Source organism: Condylura cristata, unplaced genomic scaffold (genome assembly GCF_000260355.1).
Source record: "Condylura cristata isolate star-nosed mole 26May11 unplaced genomic scaffold, ConCri1.0 scaffold00015, whole genome shotgun sequence".
Taxonomy (NCBI): Eukaryota; Metazoa; Chordata; class Mammalia; order Eulipotyphla; family Talpidae; genus Condylura; species Condylura cristata.
The window spans coordinates 46,893,639-46,921,230 of record NW_004567116.1 but is presented as its reverse complement, the minus strand read 5'-3'; the positions used below and the strand labels follow the sequence as shown (position 1 = coordinate 46,921,230).

The following is a 27,592-nucleotide window of genomic DNA, read 5'->3' as shown; positions in this document are numbered from 1 at the left end:
CTGCGCCACCAGGGAGGGCCTGAATATTATCCACATTTTAATGTGGAAATACCAGTTTACCAGTATTTGTCCTCTTTATCAATAAGACAGTGTCTCCAATTATTTTTTATTCACTTATTTCCTAGTACTCTAAAATATCTGAAGAAATTTTCTAACTGGTTCACAAAATAGTGAGGGAAGAAAAGCAAGGAAGTCATTTTGAATGGGAAGAAATATTTCAGTGATGTCACCTAACTGCTCTTTGCCTGTATCTCCAATCATTCAGATCACTTCAAAACTCCTAACAGGGAATTTTTGTGGGCCTCCCACACAAACTCAAGCAGTCTCTCTTCTCAGTGACTACTGTAACCATTAGGTTTTCTGAAAGAGGATGTAGAACATGAAAGTTATCTTTAATGCACAATCCTAATCTACTTTATAAAAATTATGCACTGTTTGTGCATGACTTGAGTTTACTTCTGGCTCCAGATCCAACTGTGTAACAGTAAAGAATATGAAATTAGATGCAGTATGGGTTTTTCAGTGGCAGATGCGGAGTGGTAAATATAAGGTGTAATACCACACCTCCAAATCAGTACAGTGTTCTAAAACAGTTATCATTTTGATCAGTCACTTTACACAGCAACCAAGGAAGTACATTGGGTTATCAAAGAAGTCATTATGTACTTTTTCTGTCTTCTATACAAAAATGGACCATGATCTTGATGACATCCCACTATTGTAGCACTGTTTTTTTTTAATTAATTAATTTATTTGTACAGAACTGGGGTACAGGCCAGAGATGCGGAGGGTGAGAGGATTCACCAGAGACAGAGTGGGGTACAGACTAATAAGAATGATTCTAAATTTTCCTGAATTTGAGTTCCTGTGTACACAATTGGTTAACTTCATGATGTACTTTAAAATAACTTTAACATTTTGCATTCTCTTTTAAATTTTTTACTTATATTATTCCTAGCAGATATGCATGTTGTTGTGTAGTGACCCACTTTCATGGGCCTACTTCATAATAGCAATAAGGGAAATTCCAAGATGTTAATCCATTATTGAGTTTTTAACATTCAGCTTCTTTTTAATTTTCCCTGGCAGATTAAGGAGTATATACTTAATGTGAAACCATCTTTTTTGGAAAATTTAAGTGGACATTTTCCTTCAGTCTTAAAATTCTGGATTATATGATGTTTCTGATGTTCAAAACATAAAAATAAAACCTTGGAAATTATACTCAACTACATAAATGTATAGAGTCAGACACTTAGATGACAAAAGTAAGACATACTGCTAGTTAGGCCAGTGATCATTCTCTGGATTGTACATTTGTTTGCTAATTGACTCAAAGCTAGACTTCAGATCTTTAGATATGTAGGCTACAAACCATGTGCAGTTTAAATGGACATGCTTTTAATTTTTTTTTACTTTTTGTCTAACATTTTAAAAATTATATCAAAGACTTTTCAGTACATATTTAATGAATATTATCCACATTTTTTTTAAAGATTTATTTATTTGTGCATACAGAACTGGGGTACAGACCAGAGGCTCAGGGGCGGTGAGAAGCTTCACCAGAGACAGAGTGGGGAGCAGAACAGGCAGATCGATGAAGTACACTGCTGAGGGGAGCAGCGGGCGGGTCAGGAGAGGTCTGCCTCGCCATGTGGGTTTCCTCCGGGGCAGGCAGGCGGGGATCGAACTCATGCGTAATTGGCTTAAGCTTCTTAGTGTAGTGCTTTAACCGCTGCGCCACCAGGGAGGGCCCAGCACTGTTATTTTTAATGGAATATTTTAGATAACTGACTGCTCTAATAGACAAAGAAAGGGACAAATAAACTGGCTGATACGACAAACTGAAAAAGAAAAAATTCGTAGATCACACAGTTACATTTTGCAAGATATCCTAGTCATGGTAAACACATTGTTGATCCAGGGAGTACATTAGATCCTTTCTTTTTATCTTGATATAAGACATTTATCTAGACATCTAACATGTATTTCTCCTCTTCTTGGTTCACCGTTTATTTGCCCATTCATTCATCAGGATTAGTTGGGCATTGCCAGCCCAGTAAAACTTCTTCCTGGATCTCTCTTTTACTTTAGTCCAGGTTATGTCCATATTCTGTTAACTCCCACACTACATTCTGTCTAACTTTATAATGACAGTTTTCCTTACTGTGATACCTATTTTTCAAACAGACTCCAAGATTCTTGAAATGCACTTAAACACTAAGACATCAGTATTGAACATTTATTAGTCCTAATATTAACATTGACCCTATAATATTCAAAAATTCCAAAAGAAGATAGACTTCCAAGATATGTATGAATGGAGAGTGGGGAGCAGAACAGGCAGATCGACGAAGTACACTGCTGAGGGGAGCAGCGGGTGGGTCAGGAGAGGTCTGCCACGCCATGTGGATCTGGGCAGGCAGGCGGGGATCGAACTCATGCGTAATTGGCTTAAGCTTCTTAGTGTAGTGCTTTAACCGCTGCGCCACCAGGGAGGGCCCAGCACTGTTATTTTTTTTTTTTTTTAAAGATTTATTTACTCATACAGAACGGGGGTACAGGCCAGAGATGCGGAGGGTGAGAGGATTCACCAGGAACAGAGTGGGGAGCAGAACAGGCAGATCGACGAAGTACACTGCTGAGGGGAGCAGCGGGCGGGTCAGGAGAGGTCTGCCACGCCATGTGGATCTCCTCTGGGGCAGGCGGGGATCGAACTCATGCGTAATTGGCTTAAGCTTCTTAGTGTAGTGCTTTAACCGCTGCGCCACCAGGGAGGGCCCAGCACTGTTATTTTTAATGGAATATTTTAGATAACTGACTGCTCTAATAGACAAAGAAAGGGACAAATAAAATGGCTGATACGACAAACTGAAAAAGAAAAAATTCGTAGATCACACAGTTACATTTTGCAAGATATCCTAGTCATGGTAAACACATTGTTGATCCAGGGAGTACATTAGATCCTTTCTTTTTATCTTGATATAAGACATTTATCTAGACATCTAACATGTATTTCTCCTCTTCTTGGTTCACCGTTTATTTGCCCATTCATTCATCAGGATTAGTTGGGCATTGCCAGCCCAGTAAAACTTCTTCCTGGATCTCTCTTTTACTTTAGTCCAGGTTATGTCCATATTCTGTTGCCTCCCACACTACATTCTGTCTAACTTTATAATGACAGTTTTCCTTACTGTGATACCTATTTTTCAAACAGACTCCAAGATTCTTGAAATGCACTTAAACACTAAGACATCAGTATTGAACATTTATTAGTCCTAATATTAACATTGACCCTATAATATTCAAAAATTCCAAAAGAAGATAGACTTCCAAGATATGTATGAATGGAAGAATGAATGAATGAGTGAATTTTACTTGTTATTGGGATTTATTGCTTATTTTCTTACTCCTTGCTTCAACTTTGCAGCAGTGAGTAATAATTCAGTGACAACTCAAGAGGGCACTTTGTGTGATTATTGCTGTGCATGCAGGTATTGTTACAGGCTGACCTTTTTTCCTAATAGCCATTTTTGTTTTGTATTGTTTAATGGGTTGCTCTTTTAATGATGTTCTTTGGCAAAGGTATAAGCATGTCTTTGCCAGTACTTTGCTGCAGGAGGAGGAGGAACAGCAAGGAATATTTAGGGAGAGCTGTGGCTTTGGAGTTTGATTTTGAAGCCAGTTCTTAAATGAGTGTTGCCTTAAGATTTTACTCTAATATTAACTTGGTGGAAAAAATATTTTCTTGCAAAGCTGGTGAAAATTTGTTGAAGTTCCCAAGTTTTCCAAATGTATATTGATCCAGGAGCCAAAAAAAAAAAAAAAAAAGAGTGTTTATGAAACTTCACAATTTGTTTACAATTTGGTCAAGGTACTTCACTTCCTTAAGTCTTAGTTCCTTCATAGTTAAAATGCGAAAAAAATAGTTTACATCTTTGGGCCCTCCCTGGTGGTGCAGCGGGTTAAAGCACAGCACTAAGAAGCTAAAGCCACTTCCACATGAGTTCGATCCCCGCCTGCCCCGGAGGAGATCCACATGGTGTGGCAGACCTCTCCTGACCCGCCCGCTGCTCCCTTCAGCAGTGTACTTCGTCGATCTGCCTGTTCTGCTCCCTACTCTGTCTCTGGTGAATCCTCTCACCCTCCGCATCTCTGGCCTGTATCCCGTTCTGTATAAATAAATAAATCTTTTTTAAAAAAAGTTTACATCTTTATTTTTAGGTTTATTCTTTATGCATGCATGCAAGAACAGAGGTGTAAGACAGAGGTGTGTGGTGGGTGGGGTGAGGTGTGTGTGTGTGTGTGTGAGAGGACATACCAGAGCCAGAGTAGGGAACAGAACAGGCTAATTACATAAATACATTGCTGAAGGGAGCAGCGGGTGAGACAGGAGAGGTCTGCTATGCCATGAGGATCACCTCCCTGGCTGGGAATTGAAATCATGTTGCAATGGCTGGTGATGGCTTTATAGCACTGAAATTTTAACCCCGTCCCACCAGGGAGGTCCCATCTTATTAATGTATGTAAGAACAACTTGAGAAACTGTTAAAACCTAATGATACATTGTTAGCATAGCATCTATAATTGAGGTGATGAGTAAAAAATTGAGGTGATGAGTAAAAATTCTAACTTGTCATTTCTAATTTTTCTGAATTCATATTTTAAATGGAAACACATTTGGATTGTTCATATTTCCCTTGTATATGGTACCTGATATATATACTGTATATACAAAAAAAAAAAAACCAACTTGGAACAGTTTTAGTTTTAAATATAAGGTGCTCTTTCAAGAATCTTAAAACTTTTTCCTGCTGAATATTTTGGTCAAAAAAAATGTACTCATAGGAGTGCTCGGCACATTTGAAAACTGGCAAGTGTATAGGTATCTGCATTAAAATGAATTTGAGTATCCTCTGGCAAGCAGTAACAGCAATTTCATCCTCTGATACTAGGGAACACTGAAAGCCATGATCACACTGCAAAGATTTCAGGCAGTAGCGGTTGTATTTTAGAATCTTTTAAAAGATCTCTGTACTTTTTTTGTTAATTGTTTTGCATCATTGGTAATATTTTGACAGTTTAAGAGTTCTCTCAGGCATGCTTACCATGTTTCTCCCACCTCTAAAACACCATAGTCCTTCCTCATAGTCCATATATATCTTCATTCTCCCTATCTCATCCCCTCTACCTTTCGCTTTCCCAGTCCCTAGATAGCTCAAACCAAACCCATGGTCAACTTTAAGGTCTGGTTTTAAAGTTTATTTTTATATGACTCTTTGGTTTCTCTCTAATCCACATATAAGTAACATCATTCTCCTTTTGGCTTACTTCAGTTAGTATAAGCCTTTCCAGTTTCATTCATGTTTTTGCAAATGGCATGAGTTTATCTAAATGATCTCTTCTGTAGAATACATTTGCCAAGGCATTTTATCTGTGCTGAGTATTTTCTGGTTTTTAGTCTGATGTTTAAAACAAGTTTAAATATACATATATATCAATTACATATATTGCATTACAAAAGCATACATAATTACATATGTATATATCTAATTACATGTATAATGCATAGCATTGATGTAGTGTATATATGTAACATATTAATACATAATTCAGAGGGAATATTTCATTAGTGATATATATATCATATGCAACTGTATGCCACAAATTTGTAATATATAAATATTTATATAAATAAGTAGATTATATGTATGTAGGTGTGTGTGCATATACATATGATCTTTATATATATACATATATAATTATATATAATTTTTATATATATGTATACATATATATGTGTATGTATATATGTGTATATATAAAGGGAATATTCCTATCCTGTCATTTAAGTAGTCTGAAGACCTTTATCAGGTACTCACCCCGAAGATGTCCTTCATTGACTTGAACAGACTAGAGATATTAAGTTGTCATTATGATTTTGTTGATTATTAAAATAATGTTAACCTAGGCAGATTCTACTAATGATAGCATTGAGAATACTCAAGCTTCCAAAGGGCAGGGATTATGTTTTATCTATCTATCGATCAATCGATCGATCTATCGATCTATCCATCATCTATCTATGTTTCTATACATAATAGCTAGAAAAGAACCTGATATTTAATAAGTTTACATTTAATTAACCAGCCCCAACCATGTTGGTAGAAGTTCTAAGGGTTCTTAGAATCAGCTCTGGGGATTCACGCAGTTCTATATATATACATACATATATATACATATATATACATACATATATATACATACATATATATACATATATACATACATATATACATATATACATACATGCATGCATACATACATACATACATACATACATACATACATACATACATACATATATATATAAGACTTAAGGACACTGTTCCCACCTAGATTAATGCCATTCGATCATAGATTCTCTCTTATGTTTAGCAAATAGCTTATTGTGCAGCATAATGTACTGAAAACAGCTCTGGATTTAGGGACCAAAGGATATAGATTCACTGACTCATTGAGCAATTTTCAACAAATTATTTATTACCTCTAAGCTACTCACTCTTCTATAAAATTTAGGTGATAATATCTGTCATGTAGAATGAAAATATTTTCATAATGTATCATAAATAAATTATAATAGTGTTAGTATAATCTGAAAAAGTACATACAAACAACCTGAAACCTTGCAATTCTCATATTTTATTGACACAGGTAAGATAGGTAAGGGCAGAAATAACATTAGTAATCAGCTCTTTGTCAAGATCATAAGATATTTCAAGAATGTTGAAATAAAAGAAAGCAAAGAAATTCCCCTTAGTGTCTGATCCAGAAACATTGATCTGACGTGTGTGTGTGTGTGTGTGTGTGTAACAAGAAGCCCAAAGCAATTTTTGAGGATCACAGAACATAAAAAAAAACTTTTTTTCTGAGATCTTAATAAAATAGCAGATGAATTATCACAGTTAAAACCTTAGCTCTTTTTCTAACTGTGATGAATTATCACAGTTAAAACCGTAGCTCTTTTTCTAAGGCTGTGAAGAAAATGATGTGCTTTTAACATCAGATGAAAAGAGCTCATATGAGCTAGCAAAGAAGGTAGTGATAGTCACTCAATAAATATCTGTTGACTGATGTATTGATTTTGCATGTTGCTAAAAGATTGACCTATATTCACAAGAAAAGGGAAACAGCTTATTGTTAGCACGTTTCAAAGTAAAATCATTAGAGAAAAATTAAGGCATTTACTTCTTTGGAAACTGACAGTAGTGAGTATAACTTTTGAAAATAAAGGGATTTTAATATTTTATAGCAGATAAGAATCCCTTAATAAAAAGTGCAATTGATTTGTTTCTTCGATAAGTATTTATGAAGTGACTGCTAAAGGAAAGTCATTATGATTAGTGCAACAAGAGGAAAATATAAAAGATAGTGCTTCTTTTAAGCAGGAGATAATTTGTCAATATAATTTAAAGAGCTGAACCACAAGGAAGAATGCAGTACAGTAACAAATTGACTGTGAGGCATATGACCAGGGGACAATTTTAGTGTTTTAACATCAGATTTCTCTTGATCCAATTAGGAGTTATTACTATTCCTTTCTCCTTACATATCCTTGATTCTTTAATTTTATTTTTAAAGATTCATTTATTAACTCACATGAAATTTGTGATGTAGTCTAGAGGAAAAGGAGTATAAGAGGATTCAGCAGAGACAGATTGGGGAGCAGAATAGGTGAACTGACTGAAATACACTGCTGAGGGGGGCAGCAGACAAGACAGGAGAGGTCTGCTATGCCATGTGGATCACCTCCCTGGCCGAGGGGCTTCATGCTACAGTGGCTCCTGATAGCTTAATAGTGCTGAGACTTAACTCCTTGCACCACCAAGGAGGCCCCTCATTCTTTAACTTTATTCAATATGTATTGTCCATTACTGATAGTTGAGAACAAGATAAGTCATTTTAACTTCCTATAATATATAGTATAAGCTTGAAGAATTTGCATAACTGAGAAATTTGGCTTCCTCAGTTGCAAACTTAACATGAAGCACCTGGCTCCTATGATGACTTTAGTAATTAGGTCAATTCATGACATTGTCTGGCAAGTAGTAGCTATTTATCAAGGAAGAGTGGTAGTAGTATAGTAGGACTTGAATATTAGCAATTATTACTATCAGAAGTATTGAAGGGGGTTAGACTATAAAGAATAGGGTACTGTTGTTCAGGGGATTTTTAAGAAAATTAATTTTGACTTTATTGAAAGTTATACTCAGTAAATGTATCTATAAAGCAGAGTTCAGACTAGTGAGATCTCAGAGTTAAGCCTATGTAGATCTCAATATAAATTTGATAGAAATAGAGCAAAAATTCTAAATTTTGTCTGGAACCATAGAAGTTCTTAAATATCTAAAAGAATTCTGAAGAAAATTTAAAAAAAGTGGTGTGCAAAACAGCAGTATCATGACCCTGACTTTATACTACAAAGCTTTGTTAATCAAGCCAGTATTCAAATCAAGTATTAAAATAAAAACCAGCACAGAGATCATTGATATAGAATATAATAAACATAAATAAAACATAAATATGGACAATTATTAACAACAAAGGAGCTCAGAGCTACAATAAGGCAAGGAAAGATGGTACAATAAGTGGTTCTGGGAATAATGAATAGCCACAAGCTGGTCATAAACCATGTAATATCTTATACCATATACTAAAATGAATTTAAAGTGAATTAAAGACTTTAATGTAAGGACTGAAACCATAAAGCACATAAAGGAAAACATGAGATGTTAGCTCTTTGACAGTGATCTAAGTACTGTCTTTTCTGATTTGTATACAATAGTAGATGAGAGAAATAAGAGAAACAATAAGAGAAATGAGGAAAAAAAATTAAAGCAAGACTATTACAAAATAAAAAGCTTCTGCACAATGAAAAAATCAATTACCGAATTGAAATACTGTTTACTGAGTGGGAGAAGATATTTACAAACCACATATCTGACAAAGGGTTAATAATATACAAAATACATGGTCAGTTCCTGAAGCTCAAAAACAAAAACATTGAGCAGAGGTGCTAAATAGGCAGTCCACTAAGGAAGACATGACATCATCAACAGAAACACAAAACAATGTTTTACATTTCTTATCCGTAGGGTAATGTAAATCAAAATCACAGTGAGTTTTCACCTTACACAAGTTAGAATAGCTTTTCTTTAAAAAAAAATCAGGAAATGATGTGTGCCCTCAAGGATGTAGAGGAAGGGAATGTTCTTGGGAATGTAATTTGGTTCAGCCACTGTGAAAAACTATATGGAGTTTCCTCAAAAAATTAAAAATACTATCTACCAAAATGCTATCTACCATATGCTCAAGCACTTTCAATTCTGGGTGAGAATATTATGAAAACACTTATTTGAAAAGATATATGTACTGTGTATCCTTATGTTCAGTTCAGCACTGTTCACACTCACTAAGATATAGAAACAAATCATGTGTCCTATATAGATGACTGGATGTAGAATATGTGGTGTATACACACAATGGACTAGTCAGGTACACTTGAAATCTATATAGCATTATAAACTATTAATAATCTAAAGTAATATTTTCCACCTAAGTTGGTAGTAATTGTTTTTTTGTTTGTTTGTTTGTTTGTTTGCTTCATACCATTTTTGTTTACAGAGATTTATAGGGACATTCTACTTTTGGGTAATAGTACAAAAAAATTATACATTAAACAGGATGTCCTTGACAGTTATAGAGAGTACACTGGATGAAATGATGTTTGTAATTAGGCAAGATGATTAGTTCTGTTTTAGGAGTTTTGAGGATGGGTTCATAATAGAATATATCCTTAGGAAAAAAATGAGATTAAAACTCAGTAAAGATTGTATAAATGACAAGGAACAGATACTGGCAAAATGGTTATACCAAGAAGAGAGAAAAAATACTGTAAACATGCCAGTAGGGAGGAGACTGGTGAGGATATACACATGAAAGAAAAGAAAGGGGAATTTCAATTGGTGGTCACTATAGAGTGTCAAATAAGCATGAAAGTCAGGAAAGACGAAGGCTGGAGAAAGATGAGTATATTCAGTATGGAAAAGTCCCTCTTGATTCTTAAGAATTCAGCTTTTAAGTGATGGTGAAACACAAGCAGATGCAGGATTGTGAGGATAAAAACAGGCCATGAAGAAGTGGAGGCCACTGAAATTGTGCCCCATTCTTTAGGTAAATTGTATAAGTGAACATGTACCTCCCAACATTATCATGTTTGTGGCTTTTAATTCTCTTGAACTTGACTTATTGATTAAGAGGTTTGTATTTGGGGGTGTAGAGGTGAAGGGCAGGGCTTGATAGGAATGAAAGCTGGGGTACCATTGTCTTCACAACCATTCATCAAATGCATTTTTAGCATCATTTACTGCCCATGGAAAGCATCCTTAAATCTGAGAATATTTAAAGCTAAAGAACAAAGTGCCTGCCAAGTGAAAGCATTCAAAACACCTGTTATTGCACTATCTAGCATATGGTGCTAAAAAAGGTAGCAAAATTGGGAATAAGTGTTATTTCCAATCAGAGACAAAACCAGCTTTGACTTTAAGTGACTGTATTTTACCTTCATTACAGGAAGCTTTAATCAAGAAAATTTTGGATATATAAAATGATTTTCTTTTTATAAATATAACAACCCTACGTTATCTCTCCTGATTTCTCCTGGCAGAAACACCAGGAAATTGTAATGCCAATGTTGTAGATTAAAGGCTACTTAATTTTTGAAAAAAATCTCTTGTTTTTTATTTAATAGAAAACACAATTATTAACTTTATGGCCACTTTTCTTGATCTCAAAATCTATTATAAAGTCAATAGCAAAGGCAGATAAAACAACAAAAAAGAGCAGAGAATTGCTTTAAAATGTAAACTATTGGAGAGTACTGATTAATTTTTCTCAGGTGGAAGTTATGGCTTAGCAGTTCACTGACCCAGAAATTTGTTTAGTTAAGATTAGCTTTTAACTTGAAATCGGGGTTTATTGTGGAGTATGTTTAATAGTTTTCTTACTAAAATTAGTTTAAACTTCAAATATCAATAATTGTTTTCAGAGTTTGTATTATTAAAAGTAATCAATATCACCTTCTTATAACTGGATATTTTTAAACTATCCTCATTAAGAGTGAGGCAATTATAAAATAATCAGATGTATGCCTAAGATTAAAACAAGTATTTTACAAAGCTTAAACAAAAAATCTGTTACTTCTAAAATGTTTAAATGAACAATATTGACACACAAAGGTGTATAATATGTTTCAAAGATGAATTCTAAAAGCTTGTAAATTATTGCAATGGTACTGGAATTCCGACCTTTTGGATTCCTGAATCTTCTCATTTGTATATAATTCCTTTTAATATGAAGAGAGACCACAATTTAGGCAGTGGAGATAGTCTAGAAACAGGGACATTAGTTCAAGAAAGTGATGGAGAGCTTAGATGTCTACTGCGATCTTCAAGCTTTATCTAAGGATGCTCTCCTCCTAATTAGAATGTCCATGAGTACATTTTTAAGTACTTTATTGTTTTTCATCCATTCAACAGAGACATTTTAAGTTAAATGTGATAAAAAAAAAAGACGGATACAATGAACACCTGTTTTTCTGATTTTTTTTTTCCTTTTGGATTGAGGTGGAGCAAAACACCTTTATTATTTTTTTTTTCCAAAGAAAAAGCTACCTGTTGGTTTGTGCAGGATATTCCATGTCTTTGAAGAGTAAAAGTAGAATAGATCACTGATGGTGACATCAAGTAGAGCTGAAGAGAGCAGGTGATTTTGCTGTTTAGTTTCCTCACTGATGTGAATTTAAAAAAAAAAAAAAAACTGCCTTAGTAGAATTTTGAGCTATGGATCCTGTCTTTGGAGCAGAAAGTAAGAAAAATCCATAATAAATTTGAGTAGTATACACACTAACCAAATTGACAGGCAAAGTCAACGTGATTGAAATAGTGGATGTGGAGAAAATTCCTGATACTGAAAGGTCAGAACAGGTAGGCACCCAGGGATCATCAGTCTATACTGTTATGGCAACTTCCCAGAGAAATCAGATGGCTCTCAGACATGTGGAGAGAGAGAGTTTAACCTGTCACACTGGCAGGCACAGTGGGATCAGTACTAAAAAGCTGAGTCCCAAATTACAGAAGTGGTCAGGTTTTATACAGGTTGTATGAGGAACCTTATCATCCCACTCGTGATAACATAAACATTCTTTATTGTTTGGGGAGGGGGCCATTCTACTGTGGGCCAGCAGCACTCTCTGCTCCAGCAATCAGCAGAATCCACGCAACAGACTCCCCCAAGCAGCAGGCCTGGGAAAGTAGCAGAATCTAAGCAGCAGACTTGGGAAACTTTCTGCTTCAGTATGAAGCAATGTGAAGCTCAAAAGGCTCCCCAGAATTTTCCAACATGTTAAACCAGAAAATGAAGACTACAATGTCTTCTGACTGTGAGGCTGGTGCTGCGAGTAGAGCACTATGAAGAAGTGGTGAGTGGTGGTCTCTGTCTTGGCAGGAAGTTCTCTGTCCCACTCATTTGTGATAAATGCTTTTCCATGAACACAGTCAGATCATATCCCTTCTCTATGAAACTTTTCTGATTTCTCTCGGGTGTCATCACCTATCTCCTCCTTTATGTCACCTCTGCAGATGCTTAACTCTAGACAGCTCAGCTATATAGTAGCCACGTTGCTGTTGCATGTTTGTCTCTTTATACTGTACTAAATTATTTCAGGGCACAAACTATAACTCACTCATATTTTCATGTCCTGGACTTAATTACTAAGTATCATAGCACCTGTTGGAAACTAAATAAATGCTATATTTAGCTCAGGCATTGGGTGTTTAAATTAGAATTTGCAATGCAAGTGTATAAAATTTTCCTGAGATAAATTCAAGTTGTAGTTCATTGGGGAAGACATTTGTTAGGGGCTGTGTATATTTATTTGAAGATAAGAAAGCATGAAATGATAAATCAGTTTTAGAGCTCCTAAATAACTTGGTTCTAAAGATTTTTTTACCTACTATGAACATGGCATAATTCTAGAAGCTACAATGGTACAAAAATGAGTAAGATAATCTGTATCTCCATGAAGAATGGAATGCAATGAGAGTGGCCATAGGGAATGAGGGCCAATGAAGAGCAACATAATGGCCAAGACTGGGCTGAAGGATGTAAAATTGCAACAGTGAGTGGTCCAGTAGAGCTAATGTTCCCAGTGAAGGCCACACTAACTTGCTGTGGAGGAGGGAGCTAAGATGACTGCTGCCGACACAGCAGTACCGCTTGATGGATCCAGGAAAAGAGTGTTTAGGGTAGAAAAGGATTTTGTTTGTAGAAGAAAGCAAGGATATATTCATTATATTATTGGGGTATCAATAAACATTTGATATTTGATTAACTTCATTTATTCTTTCCAAGAATTTCATGAGAAAAATGCAAAGGGTTATAACTAAATTTTATTTTACCACTTAACTGTGTGTTATTTTATAGAAATTATATAATTTAATCTTCCTAATTAGCATATGAGGAAAGTACTATTGTTAGTGCCATCCTACCGAGGTTTTGAGGGATTAAAAAAATTGCCCACATTCACAGACCTCATAAATATTGGAACTGTGATTCAGAACTTTTTTTTTTTTTTACTTATTAACCCATGTTCTTACTTACAGATCATAACAGTGTATGCATAAGAGATATAAATGAGTGTGCATAAGAGATTCTAAAGTAAGACAGTAAGACACATTTGCTATAGACATCCACCAATAAGAGGAAAGGGAAGATACATGTTGACAAAGAACTAAGAGAGAGAAATACAAGTGTGTGTGTGTGTGTGTGTGTGTGTGTGCACGCACGCACACACTTTACAGGGTGTTTGATGATGTTTTTAACTCTGTATTGCAAGTATTTATGGAAAGAGAAGAACTTGTGGGCAAGAGACCCAGACTCTGTAGCAACCATGATCTTCTGTGAGATCATCAGACTTCACCCACCTAGAAAATCTCATTTATTCACTGTTTTTTCAGAGTGCTATCATGCAGTAGACTCTGTCATATGTTGTAGCTACTGATGAAACACAGTGACATGGGTCCTGTCTTTCTCTGGGGGTATTCATGACCATCACATAGCTCCTAATGACTAATGACAGATTTTATGCTTAAATCATAAGATACAGAGATATCTTGTTTACTATATCGTACTTGCTTATAATAAAAGGTAAATGACTGCATCATCAGATCATATTCTGTACTACTGAAATCCAATTTATGTATACAAGAAATAGTCATTAGAACTGAAAGACCAGGTTCCTGGTGGTGCAACAGGTTAAAGTGTGACAGTGCAAGCTGGCCACAGGCACTTCAGTGAGAGTTCCATCCCCGGCCCGGAGGTGATCTCATGGTACAGCAGACCCCTCCTGTCTCGCCTGCTGCTCCACTCAGCAGTGTACTCCATCAGTCTGCCTGTTCTGCTCCCCTCTGTTTCTGGTGAATCCTCTTACTGCCCCTGCACTTCCTGTCTGAATAAATAATCATAAAAATAAATAATCTAAAAAAAAAAAAAAAGAACTGAAAGACCTTGCCTATAGTGAAATGGGGATGTGAAACTAATCTACTTATATAGTGGATGTCACATTTGTACATGACCCTAATATGTTTATGTTTAGTGTCTCTATAAGAATGTTTAGTATGTTTCTGAATGTTTAGAATGTTTAGTATGTTTCTTATGTCTCTATAAGAATGTTTAATATGTTTATGTTTAGTGTCTCTATGTTTCTTGAAAATATGGGTCATATTGTAAAATAGTTTATTCTTTTTTGTCATACCGCTTGCCATATAATATATGCTCAATAATTGTTTGTTGGGTAGAATTGTTTATTCTAAATAAACCAGCATGTTGATATTTCTGTTTTACCTATTTCCAGTGGCTACAATATTTGGCATGAGGTTATATAAAAATTAAATCACCTCTGATGTTGTTAGCCTTAAAAATCAGCAAGGATGGCAAAAATCAAACAAACAAACAAACAAAAACTTTGTTTTATTACTTAAGATTCTAATTAAAGAGCATTAAAACCTGGAATAGTTTGCACATGTTATTCATAAAAAATCTATTCTGAGGAGATAAAAATACATCTCAAAACTAAACTAAATCATTGTCCAGGTAGGTGGTGACTATGGAGTTGAAGAAAATAAAAAATAAAAAAAATAAGAATGAATTTAAAGGCTATCAGAGAAAGAAGTATGTAAAACATCCAAAGTTTATGAAATTAGAGCTTTAAATACCAAGTTTGAATGTGAGTGGGTCACTCTGTTTTAACTTCCATGTGATGCCAGGAAGGCTACATGCCCAGAACAGGACAACATGTGGCCTCCATTTGATTTTCTGGCCACCATGGAAACCTACCAGCTGTTACCACAGAACCATTAGGTTCAGAAAAATCATGAAGAACACAATTCAAAACAGGAAAATTCCATTATGTTTATTGACTTCTTGTGTCTTCAAAACTGGCAGTCATGCCTCCTATTTAGTCTTCAAGTAGGAGAACACACTCTAAATGACAGTCAGGGTAAGGCCTGAGATAAGTAGAACCCTGTTCATACAGCTTTTTGGGGTCCCAATATAATAGCATCAAACATCTCTAGGCTGCTGAAACTTTACAGGAAGCATTACTGATCAAGAACAGAGAAATGGATTTGAGAGAACTCTTTCAGGGCTAATTGAAAGACAAAAATTGATAAGTTAAAGGCAATTGATATAAGATTACCAGAAGAGGATGAAAGATAACTCATTATCTGTTTTGTTTTCTGATTGAGAATCACTAAATTATAGCTAGAAATGAACTCTGTACCATTCAGAAAGTCATCATTCCTCTACATAATTGTGCAAAAATATTTAAATTTGCATTGCTGCCCTCATTTAAGAAGTTACTAAATTTTTATAGATACCACTGCTCACATTTAGATACTTTTGACTAAAATGGAGATATTCTTAGTTCTTCTTTCTATTTTATCTTTTACCCTAGGTATTTGCAAGATGAACTTATCAACATTCTTGTCTTAGGGATCCTTAAACAGAATACAGACCATGCTCTCCTAGCAATGAAGAATAGACTGAAATGTTTTTCCTGAATTCCCCCACTGATACCTTTTATTTTATGTGTTAAATGTTTCTTAATTAATGATTGAGAAGTCATTAATGTAGTCATGAGTGTTTCTTTTTTTTTTTGTCATTTTTTTTTATTAAAAAGTTTATTTTTACATCATTTTTCACATTTTTTTTTTCATCTCAATTGTAATCCCCATGGGTTTCCCATCACCAAATCACCCCTGTGCCACCACCATAGTCCCGTGCATTTCCCTCCCTTCCCCCCCCCCCGTTTTTGGTCCCATTCCCCATGAGTGTTTCTTTTAAAAGCAAGGTACCTCCCAACCCAGATATCATCTTTCCTTCTTATAAGATACTCTTAAATTAAGCTAATGACTTTATTGGGGGTATTTAAAATGAATAACTCCATTAGCAAATATAAGCCTATCTAACTTTTTATATCAATTAAGATATGTTTTTTATTTTGTTTCTAGTATCTAGAAGTCAGTGTATATGATTATAGAAACATTAAGCAATGATTTTGGAAGATTTTACTACACAATGTATTCCACTAAAAATACACTTACATGTATATGTATTTTACTTAAGACTCTTCCCAATTCCCCATTTTCAAATCACTCTTCCCAATTCCCCATTTTCAAATCTATATTATTCTTTTTAAAAATCGTGTTGAAGGACCATTGGTTTATGCCATGGATAGTGTATCATTTAAACACTTCCTAACAGAATTTCTTTCACCCTGAGCCTTTAGATAGTTATTGACAGAGGCTTGCTTATTTTCTTTTCTCGAAAGAAGAGTTTTACTCCTGAGTCTGCAGTCCTTGAATAATGAATGGGAAGGGCTTTGCACTAGAGAAGCACTGAAGCAGAGCTTCACCGAGCCAAACTGAGAGAATGAAAATGCATCACATTATTTCAGTCTCTTCCCTCTAGTCACTAAAGAAAATCATTTGAAAACATAAATAAAGTGTAATTAATATGTAAATTTTTATAGATACCACTGCTCATTTGAAAACATAAATAAAGTGTAATTAACTATACATGCAGACAGTTTGAGGTTTGCTTTTTACTTTTACATGTGAAGAAAAGGTCTCCACAAAGTAGCTAAAGCTTTCTACCATTATCAAATCCTTTTCTTTGAGTCATTAAGTTACTGAAGTCTGGAAAGTCAAATTAAGTTTTTGGTTGTTTGATAATGTAGTAAAATGTTTTTCAACAATTAGCTCATGTAATTAGAAAATCAAAAACTGCTCATGCTTACTGTAGACACAAAAGTAGCATCTACTGCTATTCTTTGTATTTGCTTATTATAGTTTTATTTATATCTTCAGTTGATGATACCACCCCCAAATATATTGTGGAAAGGAACCCACATATATCTGTGCTTTTAATTCAGATAAATAAGTTATTTAGTTCAGTCATTCATTTTCTCTTTTCATTTGTTCCTTCATCACTTTTCCTTTTTTCTCAAGCTCTATTAGGTAACAGGACTATTTGGTCCTTCCCTCATAGGGTTCTCAATCTGTAAGTGCTTATGTTTAAATTCTTCTAAGGAAGGAAGAGAAAACTAGAGCTAAAATCCTTCAGAATTACAGTTTTGGTTTAAAAACAAATAGTCTTTCTGGGTGGCTTATAAATGCTAATGACGTTGCCAAGACACAAATGAGAGAAAAGAAAAAGCCAGTTGAAGTATTTTCTTGCTCTGAGATTTTGCCTGGCTAAGGAATCTGCAGTTGACAAATATGGAACTGAGTATTTGTTAGACTATTCTGAGGCAGCTCTTCTTATGTTATAGGCATATTTGTTGAAATCTAATGTTTATATTATATGTTATCCAGTTATATTTAAATACATTCTCTGTAGGTTTAAAGCAATTCAAGGATTGTTTGGATAGTTAAATGGTATCTCCCTAGGAATTTCAAACATTTTGTACTTTATTCTTATTGTTGCTGAACTACATGGATATGGCCATGTGATCCATGGTTTCCAATAAACTTAACAAGAAGATAATGGGGATACATTACCTGAGTTTGCTTGAGTCAGTTAAAGAAAAGCTGTTCTTTATTTGACATTCTTAATGCTACCCTCACTAGAGATTTCATTATCCTCCCTTCCTCCCCTACTGATTTTTGATGTCAGATTTTAGTGTCCACTTGTGGAAATTTAAAAATATATTAGGAATGACTTCTCTTTAATTGTAATATTGTTCCTAGATTTTTGTCCTCATGCTAACATACAATGCATGTTTATATCTCGCCCCAAACCAAAAACTCTCAAGAACACAATAAGCTTTACTATTTTTGTAGGATATAACTCATATATTTTAGAATACCTGGGATTATATTTAAATTGTTTAAAAAGATGCAGACACAAATACCAAGAAAATGGCTTATTCTAAACTAGAATGAAATCTGACCCCCAGGTATTATTAAAAATTGCTACTATCTCACCCTCAATATGAAAGTAATCATTCTGTTTCTTTTCTCACACTTTTAGGTCAATGGAACAGAAATTGAATATGAATTTGAAGAAATTACATTGGAAAGGGTAAGAAAAATTCAATAATCCAAATCCCAATTTTTGCATTATACATTTGTTGGCTTTTTTAAAATCATGATATTATACATTTTACCATGTATGTTTCTAACAGTACCCACAAGGAAAATATTAATGAAATGGTTCCAGTGTAGGGCATGGGGAAAAGCAGACAGAGTTGCCAGAATATTCATTATGTAAATTGCATTGGAGAAATGAGTGAAAAAGACTGAAATGTTCAGTGAACTTGTGAAGTCATATTCCCCTTATTTTTCTCAATATCAATGTTTGCCATACATTTAGATACATAACAAAACATTCTAATGTATTTAATAATAATAATATTTTTCGTAGAGCTACCATTACTATTACTTTAAAAAGAAGTAGTAGATTTTAAAACCACCCAATAACATAAACAGAGCAGCCCTATAGATTTCTTCAAATATGTTAGTGGATCGTGGTAAGGTTTTGACAATTTAGGGGAATTCTGTGTTACACCCATCTATTACATAAAAATACCTCTAGAAAGAAAAGACAGAGATACAGAATTATAAATATTTTTACAAAACATTAAAAGAAATGTCAAAGACCACCTAGAAAAAAAAAAATAACCAAAAGGCATTAATAAAAAAGAAAAGGTCAATAACATGAAAACTTTGGCATCCTAATTACTATATAATGAAGCCAGCACTACTAAGCAGTTTTGGTCTAGTCAGTTGGCCAAATTTAAAATGAAGTTTGCACCTAGAAATTGGTGCAAACATGCATGAACAACTTGGAGATATGGATTAAGTATAGTGATCAAAAACCTGTAGAATGCCAGTCAGCTATAAGAAAAGATGAAATGGTGCCATTTGCAGCAAAATGGAAAGACTTAGGGAAATTACAAAAAAATGAAATTGATTAGAAACATACAGACAAATGTTGGATGATTATACCTGCATTTTCAGTATAAGAAAAGTAAAAAGAAAAGTGGACAAAACAAAATAAGATAAACAAGTGGACATTGAAAACTGAAATGAGTTAAGGGGTGGGAGTTAGGACATACAGTAGATGGTGGTAGGTATTTTGTTGTGTTTGTTTTTCACTTTGAAAAATAAAAATGAGTTAAGAACAGTAATAATAGATCAAAGCCTTAAAATAATCATACTTTTTAAACCCGAAGTCATCCTTAGAGATATGTAAAATTTTCCAGGAAATTAGTATTGTTTGTAATTCTGGAGATTGAAAAAAGAAAAGTGCTCAATAATAATATGTCCATGAAATAGAAAATTACATGAAGTTATATTGTAAATAGATTTTAGAAAATATTTCATTTTAGAAGATAGGACTAATTAATTAAATTATTAGACTTAAAAATCAAGGTTTAAATTGCATTTAATATATAATCTAGTATGCACAAATAAAACTATGTATATAAAGAAAATTCATATATATATCTATATGCATATATAGATATATATGAGTATATATATATTTATGTATATATATATATATATATATATGAGTGGAAGGACTTACACCAAAATATTAAAAGTGTTTGGTAGCTCTTACTAAAACTTTTTTGGTAACTTTTAGTGTCTCCTTTTTGTTCATATTTCTTTCCCTAACCTTCCACAGTATACATGTAATAAACTTATAATTAGAAATAAAAACACAAGTTTTTTCTTAAAATATTATTTAAATTGAATGTAAGCCTTTAAACTTAAATTAATACTTCTTAGGTGTACTCACTATTCACGTTCCCTAAATTTCTGACTTTCAGCCTAATTTTTATTACTTATGAGTGATTCTAAAAGGAAATTTTCTTTGAAAGTTAAGTGTTTGACAGTTACTTTCTTCAAAACTTCCATCATGAACTTTAATAACACTTTAATAGCTGCTAAATGCAGAAAAGTGGAGCTTATGAAAAATCAGTCCAACTAAGAGAAAAATAACACTTTCTAAATTTCTTCTTTTATCATCTATATGAAATGTGGAGCACAATATAAAGTAAAATAAAAATTTGAGGCCCTTCTTCAAATATTAGTAAGAATTTAAAAAATGGCCACAACAGCATATTAACCCAAGAGCAGGCCTTTGTAAAGTCAGAACCTTTCTGAGATTGTCCAGATCACACACTGATGCCAGCCCTTCTCTCCCCCTGCACCTGAACACACTTACTTCTTGAAATATAACCCTGTTCAGTTATCCTAGTTTAAGAGGTCAAAAAATAATTACACTCTAGTATTGGTTTGAGGTACAATATTGAGTGGTAGTCTGACAATTATGGACTCTTGTCTAGTTTCTACTATACTTCAAGCTCTGTCCTGTGATCTTTCAGCTCCCACATCTTTCCCTAGGGTTCCTGGATATAGGTTGTACTTAAATGTTATCACTTCCATTTGCACCTCAATATTCCCTTATAAAAAAGCTATATCAAGCATCATCTGCTCTGAAAACCACTTTTCTCTGTTCTTACCTTTATTCTAATATCTTTACTTCAAACTTTCTGTAATTTTAATGGGAATCATTAATTTCACCTTACCCATCTAGTTTTTACATTTCTTTATTTCCTCACTTTATTCCAAATCTAGAATATATTCCCTGGTCTATTACTCTAGATCTCCTCATACACTCAGCATTTTTCTTTCTTTCTTCCTCTGGTAGTATCAGTTTTTCTCACTATTCTTCCTTGATAAAGTTAATACAGACATGATGTAATGTATTTAAAAAAATGTTTGTTTGGTCTTTTGTTCCAGTTCTATCATGGCTTTGTCAAAAATCTAGGAAAGTTGTTTCCATTAACTCCACTTTATTACTTAGTCTTATTTTAACCTGTTTCAAGTTTCTATCTCCACATTAGTCTTGCTAAATCTAAACATTAGTTCTCACTTCTTGCTTTGCTCACAGCATTTGATTCAACTGTCAAGGACTCCTTCCTCAAGTGTGTGAATTGTTTGGATCTTCCAGTACAAAATACTCCTGTTTATTCACAACCTCAGTGACACCCCTTCCCGGTTTCCTTGATAGCTTTTTCACTAAATCTTTGTGCATAGAAATCCAGTTCACAAGTGTTGTCTCAATCTCTCCTCATTTTGTAGGTGTTCTCAGCCAAACCCATGCTTTTAAATACCACATTTCAACTAGTGATTCCAAATCTGAGGTCATACACTCTTTACACTCCATATGTGCATAGTCGCTAACTGTGCAGTTGGCATCTCAAGGTCTTCTGAACTTTGTATGTTCCTAACCAAAAGCGTCTTTTACTGAAACATTCCTCATCTCAACTAATTGCTTCTCTCATTTCCTTTCTTAGGGCCACATCATCATTTAGACAGCACACTTAACTGTTCCTTTTTATTTGCTTGGCATTCAGATCAGTGTCTCCTGGAACCACCATAAAATTGTATTTCAAGCTCAATGCCTTACCACCTGCATGCTGAGTTCTAATCCAAATTAATCATCCCATGCCTGAGCCATTCTAGTAGTTTCCAATTTTCCCACTCCTCTCCAGTTAGAAACACTCATCTACAAAATATATATCATGCCATTCTACCTTTATTCTTATAACCTTTCAAGATAATTTCACTCATTATCATCACTTACAAGGTCATATACAATCTGATCCTTGCTTCTTCGTCCAACATGAGCCTTCATCATCAGCTTCAGTCATACTTTCTTGCTATTACTCAAAAGATAAAAACAAAAACAAAATTAAAAAAGAAATGTTTTCCACTTTAAAAACTTTTATACATGTGATTGTATCTCCCTGGAACCCTCCACCTCAGATTTTTATATGACTTTCTTCTTTCATCTCTTAATTATCTGCTCACATGTTACCTCCAAAGATATCCTTATTTGTCTGCCCCATTTAAATCAGTACTAACCTCCATCATGCTTTTATAAACACTTTTCATTGCCTTATTATTTTAATTATATTTACCAAGATACAAAATTTATATTATTTACTTTGCTATATCAGTCCTCTAAATATATGCTGTACACAAATATATGGTCACTTCTGTGTTCAGTACACCTAGAGGAGTCTCTGGAATGCCACATTTTGTCAGACTAATGAATTATGTTTGGTCTCTCTGTAAGTAGAGTGAAGTAAATGTCTAGATTTGAACCCTCATTCAACCACTGACTAACCTGGTTACTTTGAGATAATTATTAATGTTTCTGTGCTTGAATTTCCTCATCTGAAAATGAGAGTAAATTGTTTCTAATTAACTCATAGGATCCTTATGATGATTACATAGTTAATATAAAGGTTTCTAGCAGTATGCCCTGTCATTCTCACTATTTCTTTTATTTTACATGGTGGTGCTCACAATGCTATTTATCAGGATTGTTAAGGAAACATTAAAAATATTGCTTTTCAGTCTCAATGGATAAATTACATTTATCTGACAAAAATTTCTTTCATATGGCTTTCTTTTGTTGTCAGTTGCTTCTTAGGTATCAGACACCCAATGATGAAGTTATGCTCCTTGTTATATTCATGTATAGCTTATAGTTTTCCTATACTTAATGTATGTAACATGGAATTTAGTAATATGGTAATCACATTTAACAACATTATTGTGATGTTGCTAACTATGTTTTACTATTAGGATAGCATGCCTCAGAAATTCTATCCTTGTCAAAATTACAGTTTAAGTAAGGAACAGAGTTAGAATTCAACCCAATAGATTCTAATGTATGCATATTTCCACTGACTTAGACTGCCTTCAAAATTAAGCTCAGATAATTTGTCCTAAGAGATTTAGTGTGTGTGTGTGTGTGTGTGTGTATGTGTGTGTGTATAGAAGTGTTTGGGGTGCAGGGTGTGGGAAGATCCACCAGAGACAGATTTTGGAGCAGAACAAGCAGATCTACTGAAATACACTGCTAAGGGGAGCAGTGGGCAAGACTGGAAAGGTCTGTTTTGCTGTATGTGTGTTAGCTCCTTTGCTGTTGGTCGAACTCAGGCCATAGCAGTGATAGCACTGAGCCTTACCCCTGGTGGAGACCCCCCCAAGAATTTTTTCTTGATGTCCCCTCTTGGACAAGGTGTCTCTTCTTCATAAAGTAAAAAACTACTCTCATTCAAATGATGAATATAATATTTTCTTTTTCACTGACCTATGAATTATTTCACGGAAGGACATTTTTATAGTGGATCTATATCATCATGGTGATATAAGAAGAAAAAGGAAAGCTATTAAGGAAATTTTAGGACATGTTGATGATTACAGTAAGCAGCATTTTGCAAATGCATCATCCACTGGCCGCACATAGTAGAGTCTGCAAATGTCTTATACATATTTATTTGTTGAGCATTTAATGGACACCAGACGCAGTCCTTATTCATAGTATTTACATAGCATGGGAGAGAATGCAGATAACTAAGTGGAAACATTGAAAAAGAATAGAATGCTATGAATGACAGAATGGAATTCTCCCCTGGGGCATTATGTCAGAGTTGGTTTATGAAAGATAGAGGAAGCTAGCTAGGAGGATTTAAGAAGAGAGCCTCCCAGGCAATGAACCTGAGGTGCAAATTTTGAAGGTCCAAGAAAAGCAACTTACACAAGGACTTGTATGCAGCTCAGACTGACTGTATCTCAAGGCAGACTCAGAGGGACAGAAAACTGGCAGAAGAAACAGAAAGGACTAAGGACACGGATGGACTGCATAACATACAGAGGTTCTAAATTTTATCCTGAAGACAATGAGAGCCTGTAAAGAATTGCAAGTAGAAGAATGAAATAATCATTTTGTTTTTTTAAAATAATCATTTTAGTTGCAATATTGGCTACACATTTCATAGAATTCAGAAGACAAAGACAAGTGTGTTATTTATGATCTATAACTGATGGCTAATGCTGTCAATGGTGATGAAGGAGGGGGATGATTCAGAATGTGTTAAGACTATAAGAAGGACAAATTCTAATATTTTTGTGGGATGGGAATAAAGCCAGAGAGAGTCTGAGGAGTCAAAGATGTCAGGGCTCTAATCCAATAAATCCTTTCACTAAAACCACCTGAGCTTTGCAACAGTGGACACCTGTGATATGTCAGGCCTTTTGATAACCAGGCTTGTTTTTCATTAATAATGTAGCTGAACATAAACTCCATGCCTTGAGTAATGTATCCATTACCCATGGGTATCTATTTATAGTGTATATACACCTGGTGTGATTTATATCAAGGTAAACTGGTTGACCTATCATGAATAATAGATCCTTTGTGCCTTCATAACCCTTGGCATCATGCAAGACTAAACTTTTGCAGAGATATTGAAGTGGATATCTCTCTGCTACCACTTTCCCCTGCCTCATGCCTCATCAAAAAAAAAAAAGGAACATTTGGAGTGTTTCCTGAATTCTGCAGGATATATGACCATGTGATAGGAGTTGAATGTTCTGTCTGATAAATCAAGGACATTCCTTTCTTTTGCAATTAAAAAAGATCTAAGCTATCTTTCCAAATATGTCATGGAATATTTTATTTTTAAGCATATGTAAAATATAATTTAGTAGGACATATAAAAGTGAATGATGCATTTGAATGCATTGCACCCTGCAAATTCCCAAAATGAATCAAATTTGGGAAATTTTGCAAACAGTATTTATGAACTAGCAAGTAAGACGTGACTCATTAAAATTGTCTACTGATAGATTTTCCATGGCCATCTAAGCATCACATTAATAGAAAGACATTTCATGTCTGAGTTACTTAGCCCAGATTTATTTATTTCACATTATTTAATTTTTATGGAAGAAAGATACTATTTTCAAATGGGGTGAGTATTATTTAAAGTCTTTAGATTTTTAACTCCTAATTTTTTCTGAGTCTTGTTAGCTTTTTTCAGTCAATGGTAAAAGGAATAAAAAGGCAAAAATTCTGAGAGCTATTTGATAGAATTTCAGTTATATATATGTATGTATATTATAATATATATATATCTCAAATCACCCATGTGCCATCACCATAGTCCAGTGCATTTCCATCCTCCCATGTTTTTGATCCCATTTCCCGATCATCCCCATAAAATGTCTCTGGTATATATAGCTGTTCATTATTATTATTATTTTCCTGCCTGGTCCCTAATACTCCTGCTATGAATGAAACCATGTTTCCTTTTCTTTCTGGCATATTTCATTAAGAATGATCTTTTCCAGCTCCATTCGTGTTGCTGCAAAGAACATGTGTTTCTTTTTTTTTGGTTGCTGAATAATATTCCAATGTGTATATGTACCACATCTTTTTAATCGTCATTCACTTTTGGGCATTTGGGCTGTTTCCATGTCTTTCCTAATGTAAATAAAGCAGCAGTACACATGGGTGTACAGTTATCTTTGAATCAGTGTTTTTGTGTCTTTTGGGTAGATACCCAGGAGTGGGATTGCTGGATCGTAGGGAAGCTCCATGTTTAGCAGCTTGAGGAACCTCCAAACAGTTTTCCAGAGTGATTGTAACATTTGCATTCCACCAGCAGTGCAGGAGAATATCTTTTTCTCCATATCCTCGCCAACGTTTGTTGTTGCTACTTGTTTGAACATGTCCCATTCTCACTGGGGTGAGGTGGTATCGGTATCTCATTGTGGTTTTAATTTGTATCACCCTTATTACAAGTGATATTGAGCATTTTTTCATATGCTTGTTGGCCATCTGCATTCCCTCTTTGGAGAAGTGCCTTTTTAGCATTCTGCCCATTTTTTGATGGGGTTGTTTATTTTTGTTGAGTTTCATAAATTCTTTGTATATCTGTGTGATCAATCCTTTATCACTAGTTTTGTGTGAGAAAATTTTTCCCAATCAGTGGGATGTCTGTTGTCTTTTGTAATGTCTCTTTTGCTGTACAGAAGCTCTTTAACTTGATGTAGTCCCATCTATTTATCCTTGTGTTCACTATTGTTGCATTGGGTGCTTTATTTTAAAGATTTCATTTAAAGATTTCATTGAAGTGTATGTTTTGTAGTGTTTGGACCATCTTTGCTTCCAGGTATTTCATGGTTTCTGTTCTTAAGTCTAGGTCTTTAATGCACTTTGAGTTGATTTTTGTGTATGGTATGAGGTAGTGATCTAGTTTTATTTTTTTGCATGTAGCTTCCCAGTTTTCCCAGTACCCTTTGCTCAACAAATTTTCTTTGTTCCATTGTATCTTCTTTGCTCCTTTGTCAAAGATTAGCTGTCCATAAAACTGTGGGTTTATATCTGGGTTTTCTGTACGAATCTACTGGTCTGTATGTCTGTTCTTGTTCCAGCACCATACAGTTTTGATTATTATGGCTTTGTAGTATAGCTTGAAGTTTGGGATTGTAATGCTTCCATTCTCTTTCTTCCTAGTCATGAAAGTTTTGGCTATTAGAGGTCTTTTATTGTTCTATATGAATATCATCAATATTTCATTGAAGAATGTCCTTGAGACTTCTATTGGGATGGTTTTAAATCTGTATATCACTTTTGGTAGGATGGCCATTTTGATGATGTTAATTCTCCTGGTCCATGAGCAGGGGATGTCTTTCCCTTTCATGATGTCTTCTTGAATTTTTTTTTTTAACAGTGTTTTGTAATTTTCTTTGTATAGGTCTTTTACCTCTTTTTGTTAGGTTGATTCCCAGGTATTTGATTCTTTTTGTTTTAATTGAAAAGGGGATTTTTTTTTCTTTTCTTTCCTTTTTTTTTGCTTCTTCTGATTGGTTGTGTATAGGAAGGCCTCTGATTTTTGTGTGTTGATTTTATATCTCACTACCTTGATAAACTGGTTGACGATTTTGATTAGTTTCTCTGTGGAGTTTTTAGGGTTTTTCATGTAAATTAACATATCGTCTGCAAATAAGGACAGTTTTACTTCTTCTTTCCCTATTTGGATTCCTTGTATGTCTTTTTCCTGTCTTATTGCTCTGGCTAGAACTTCCAGTATTATATT

The 27,592-nt window shown here is 34.3% G+C and overlaps 1 protein-coding gene across 8 annotated transcripts in view; it reads left to right on the top strand.

The window, feature by feature from the left end:
- The window catches only part of DLG2 (discs, large homolog 2 (Drosophila)), a 1,159,995-nt gene that overhangs the window by 526,770 nt on the left and 605,633 nt on the right, over positions 1-27,592 (top strand). For all 8 annotated transcript variants that reach the window (XM_012725352.1, XM_012725350.1, XM_012725354.1 and 5 more), the window contains one exon: positions 18,652-18,702. In XM_012725352.1, coding sequence (XP_012580806.1) covers positions 18,652-18,702 — 51 coding nt within the window. The remainder of the gene's footprint in view (positions 1-18,651; positions 18,703-27,592) is intronic.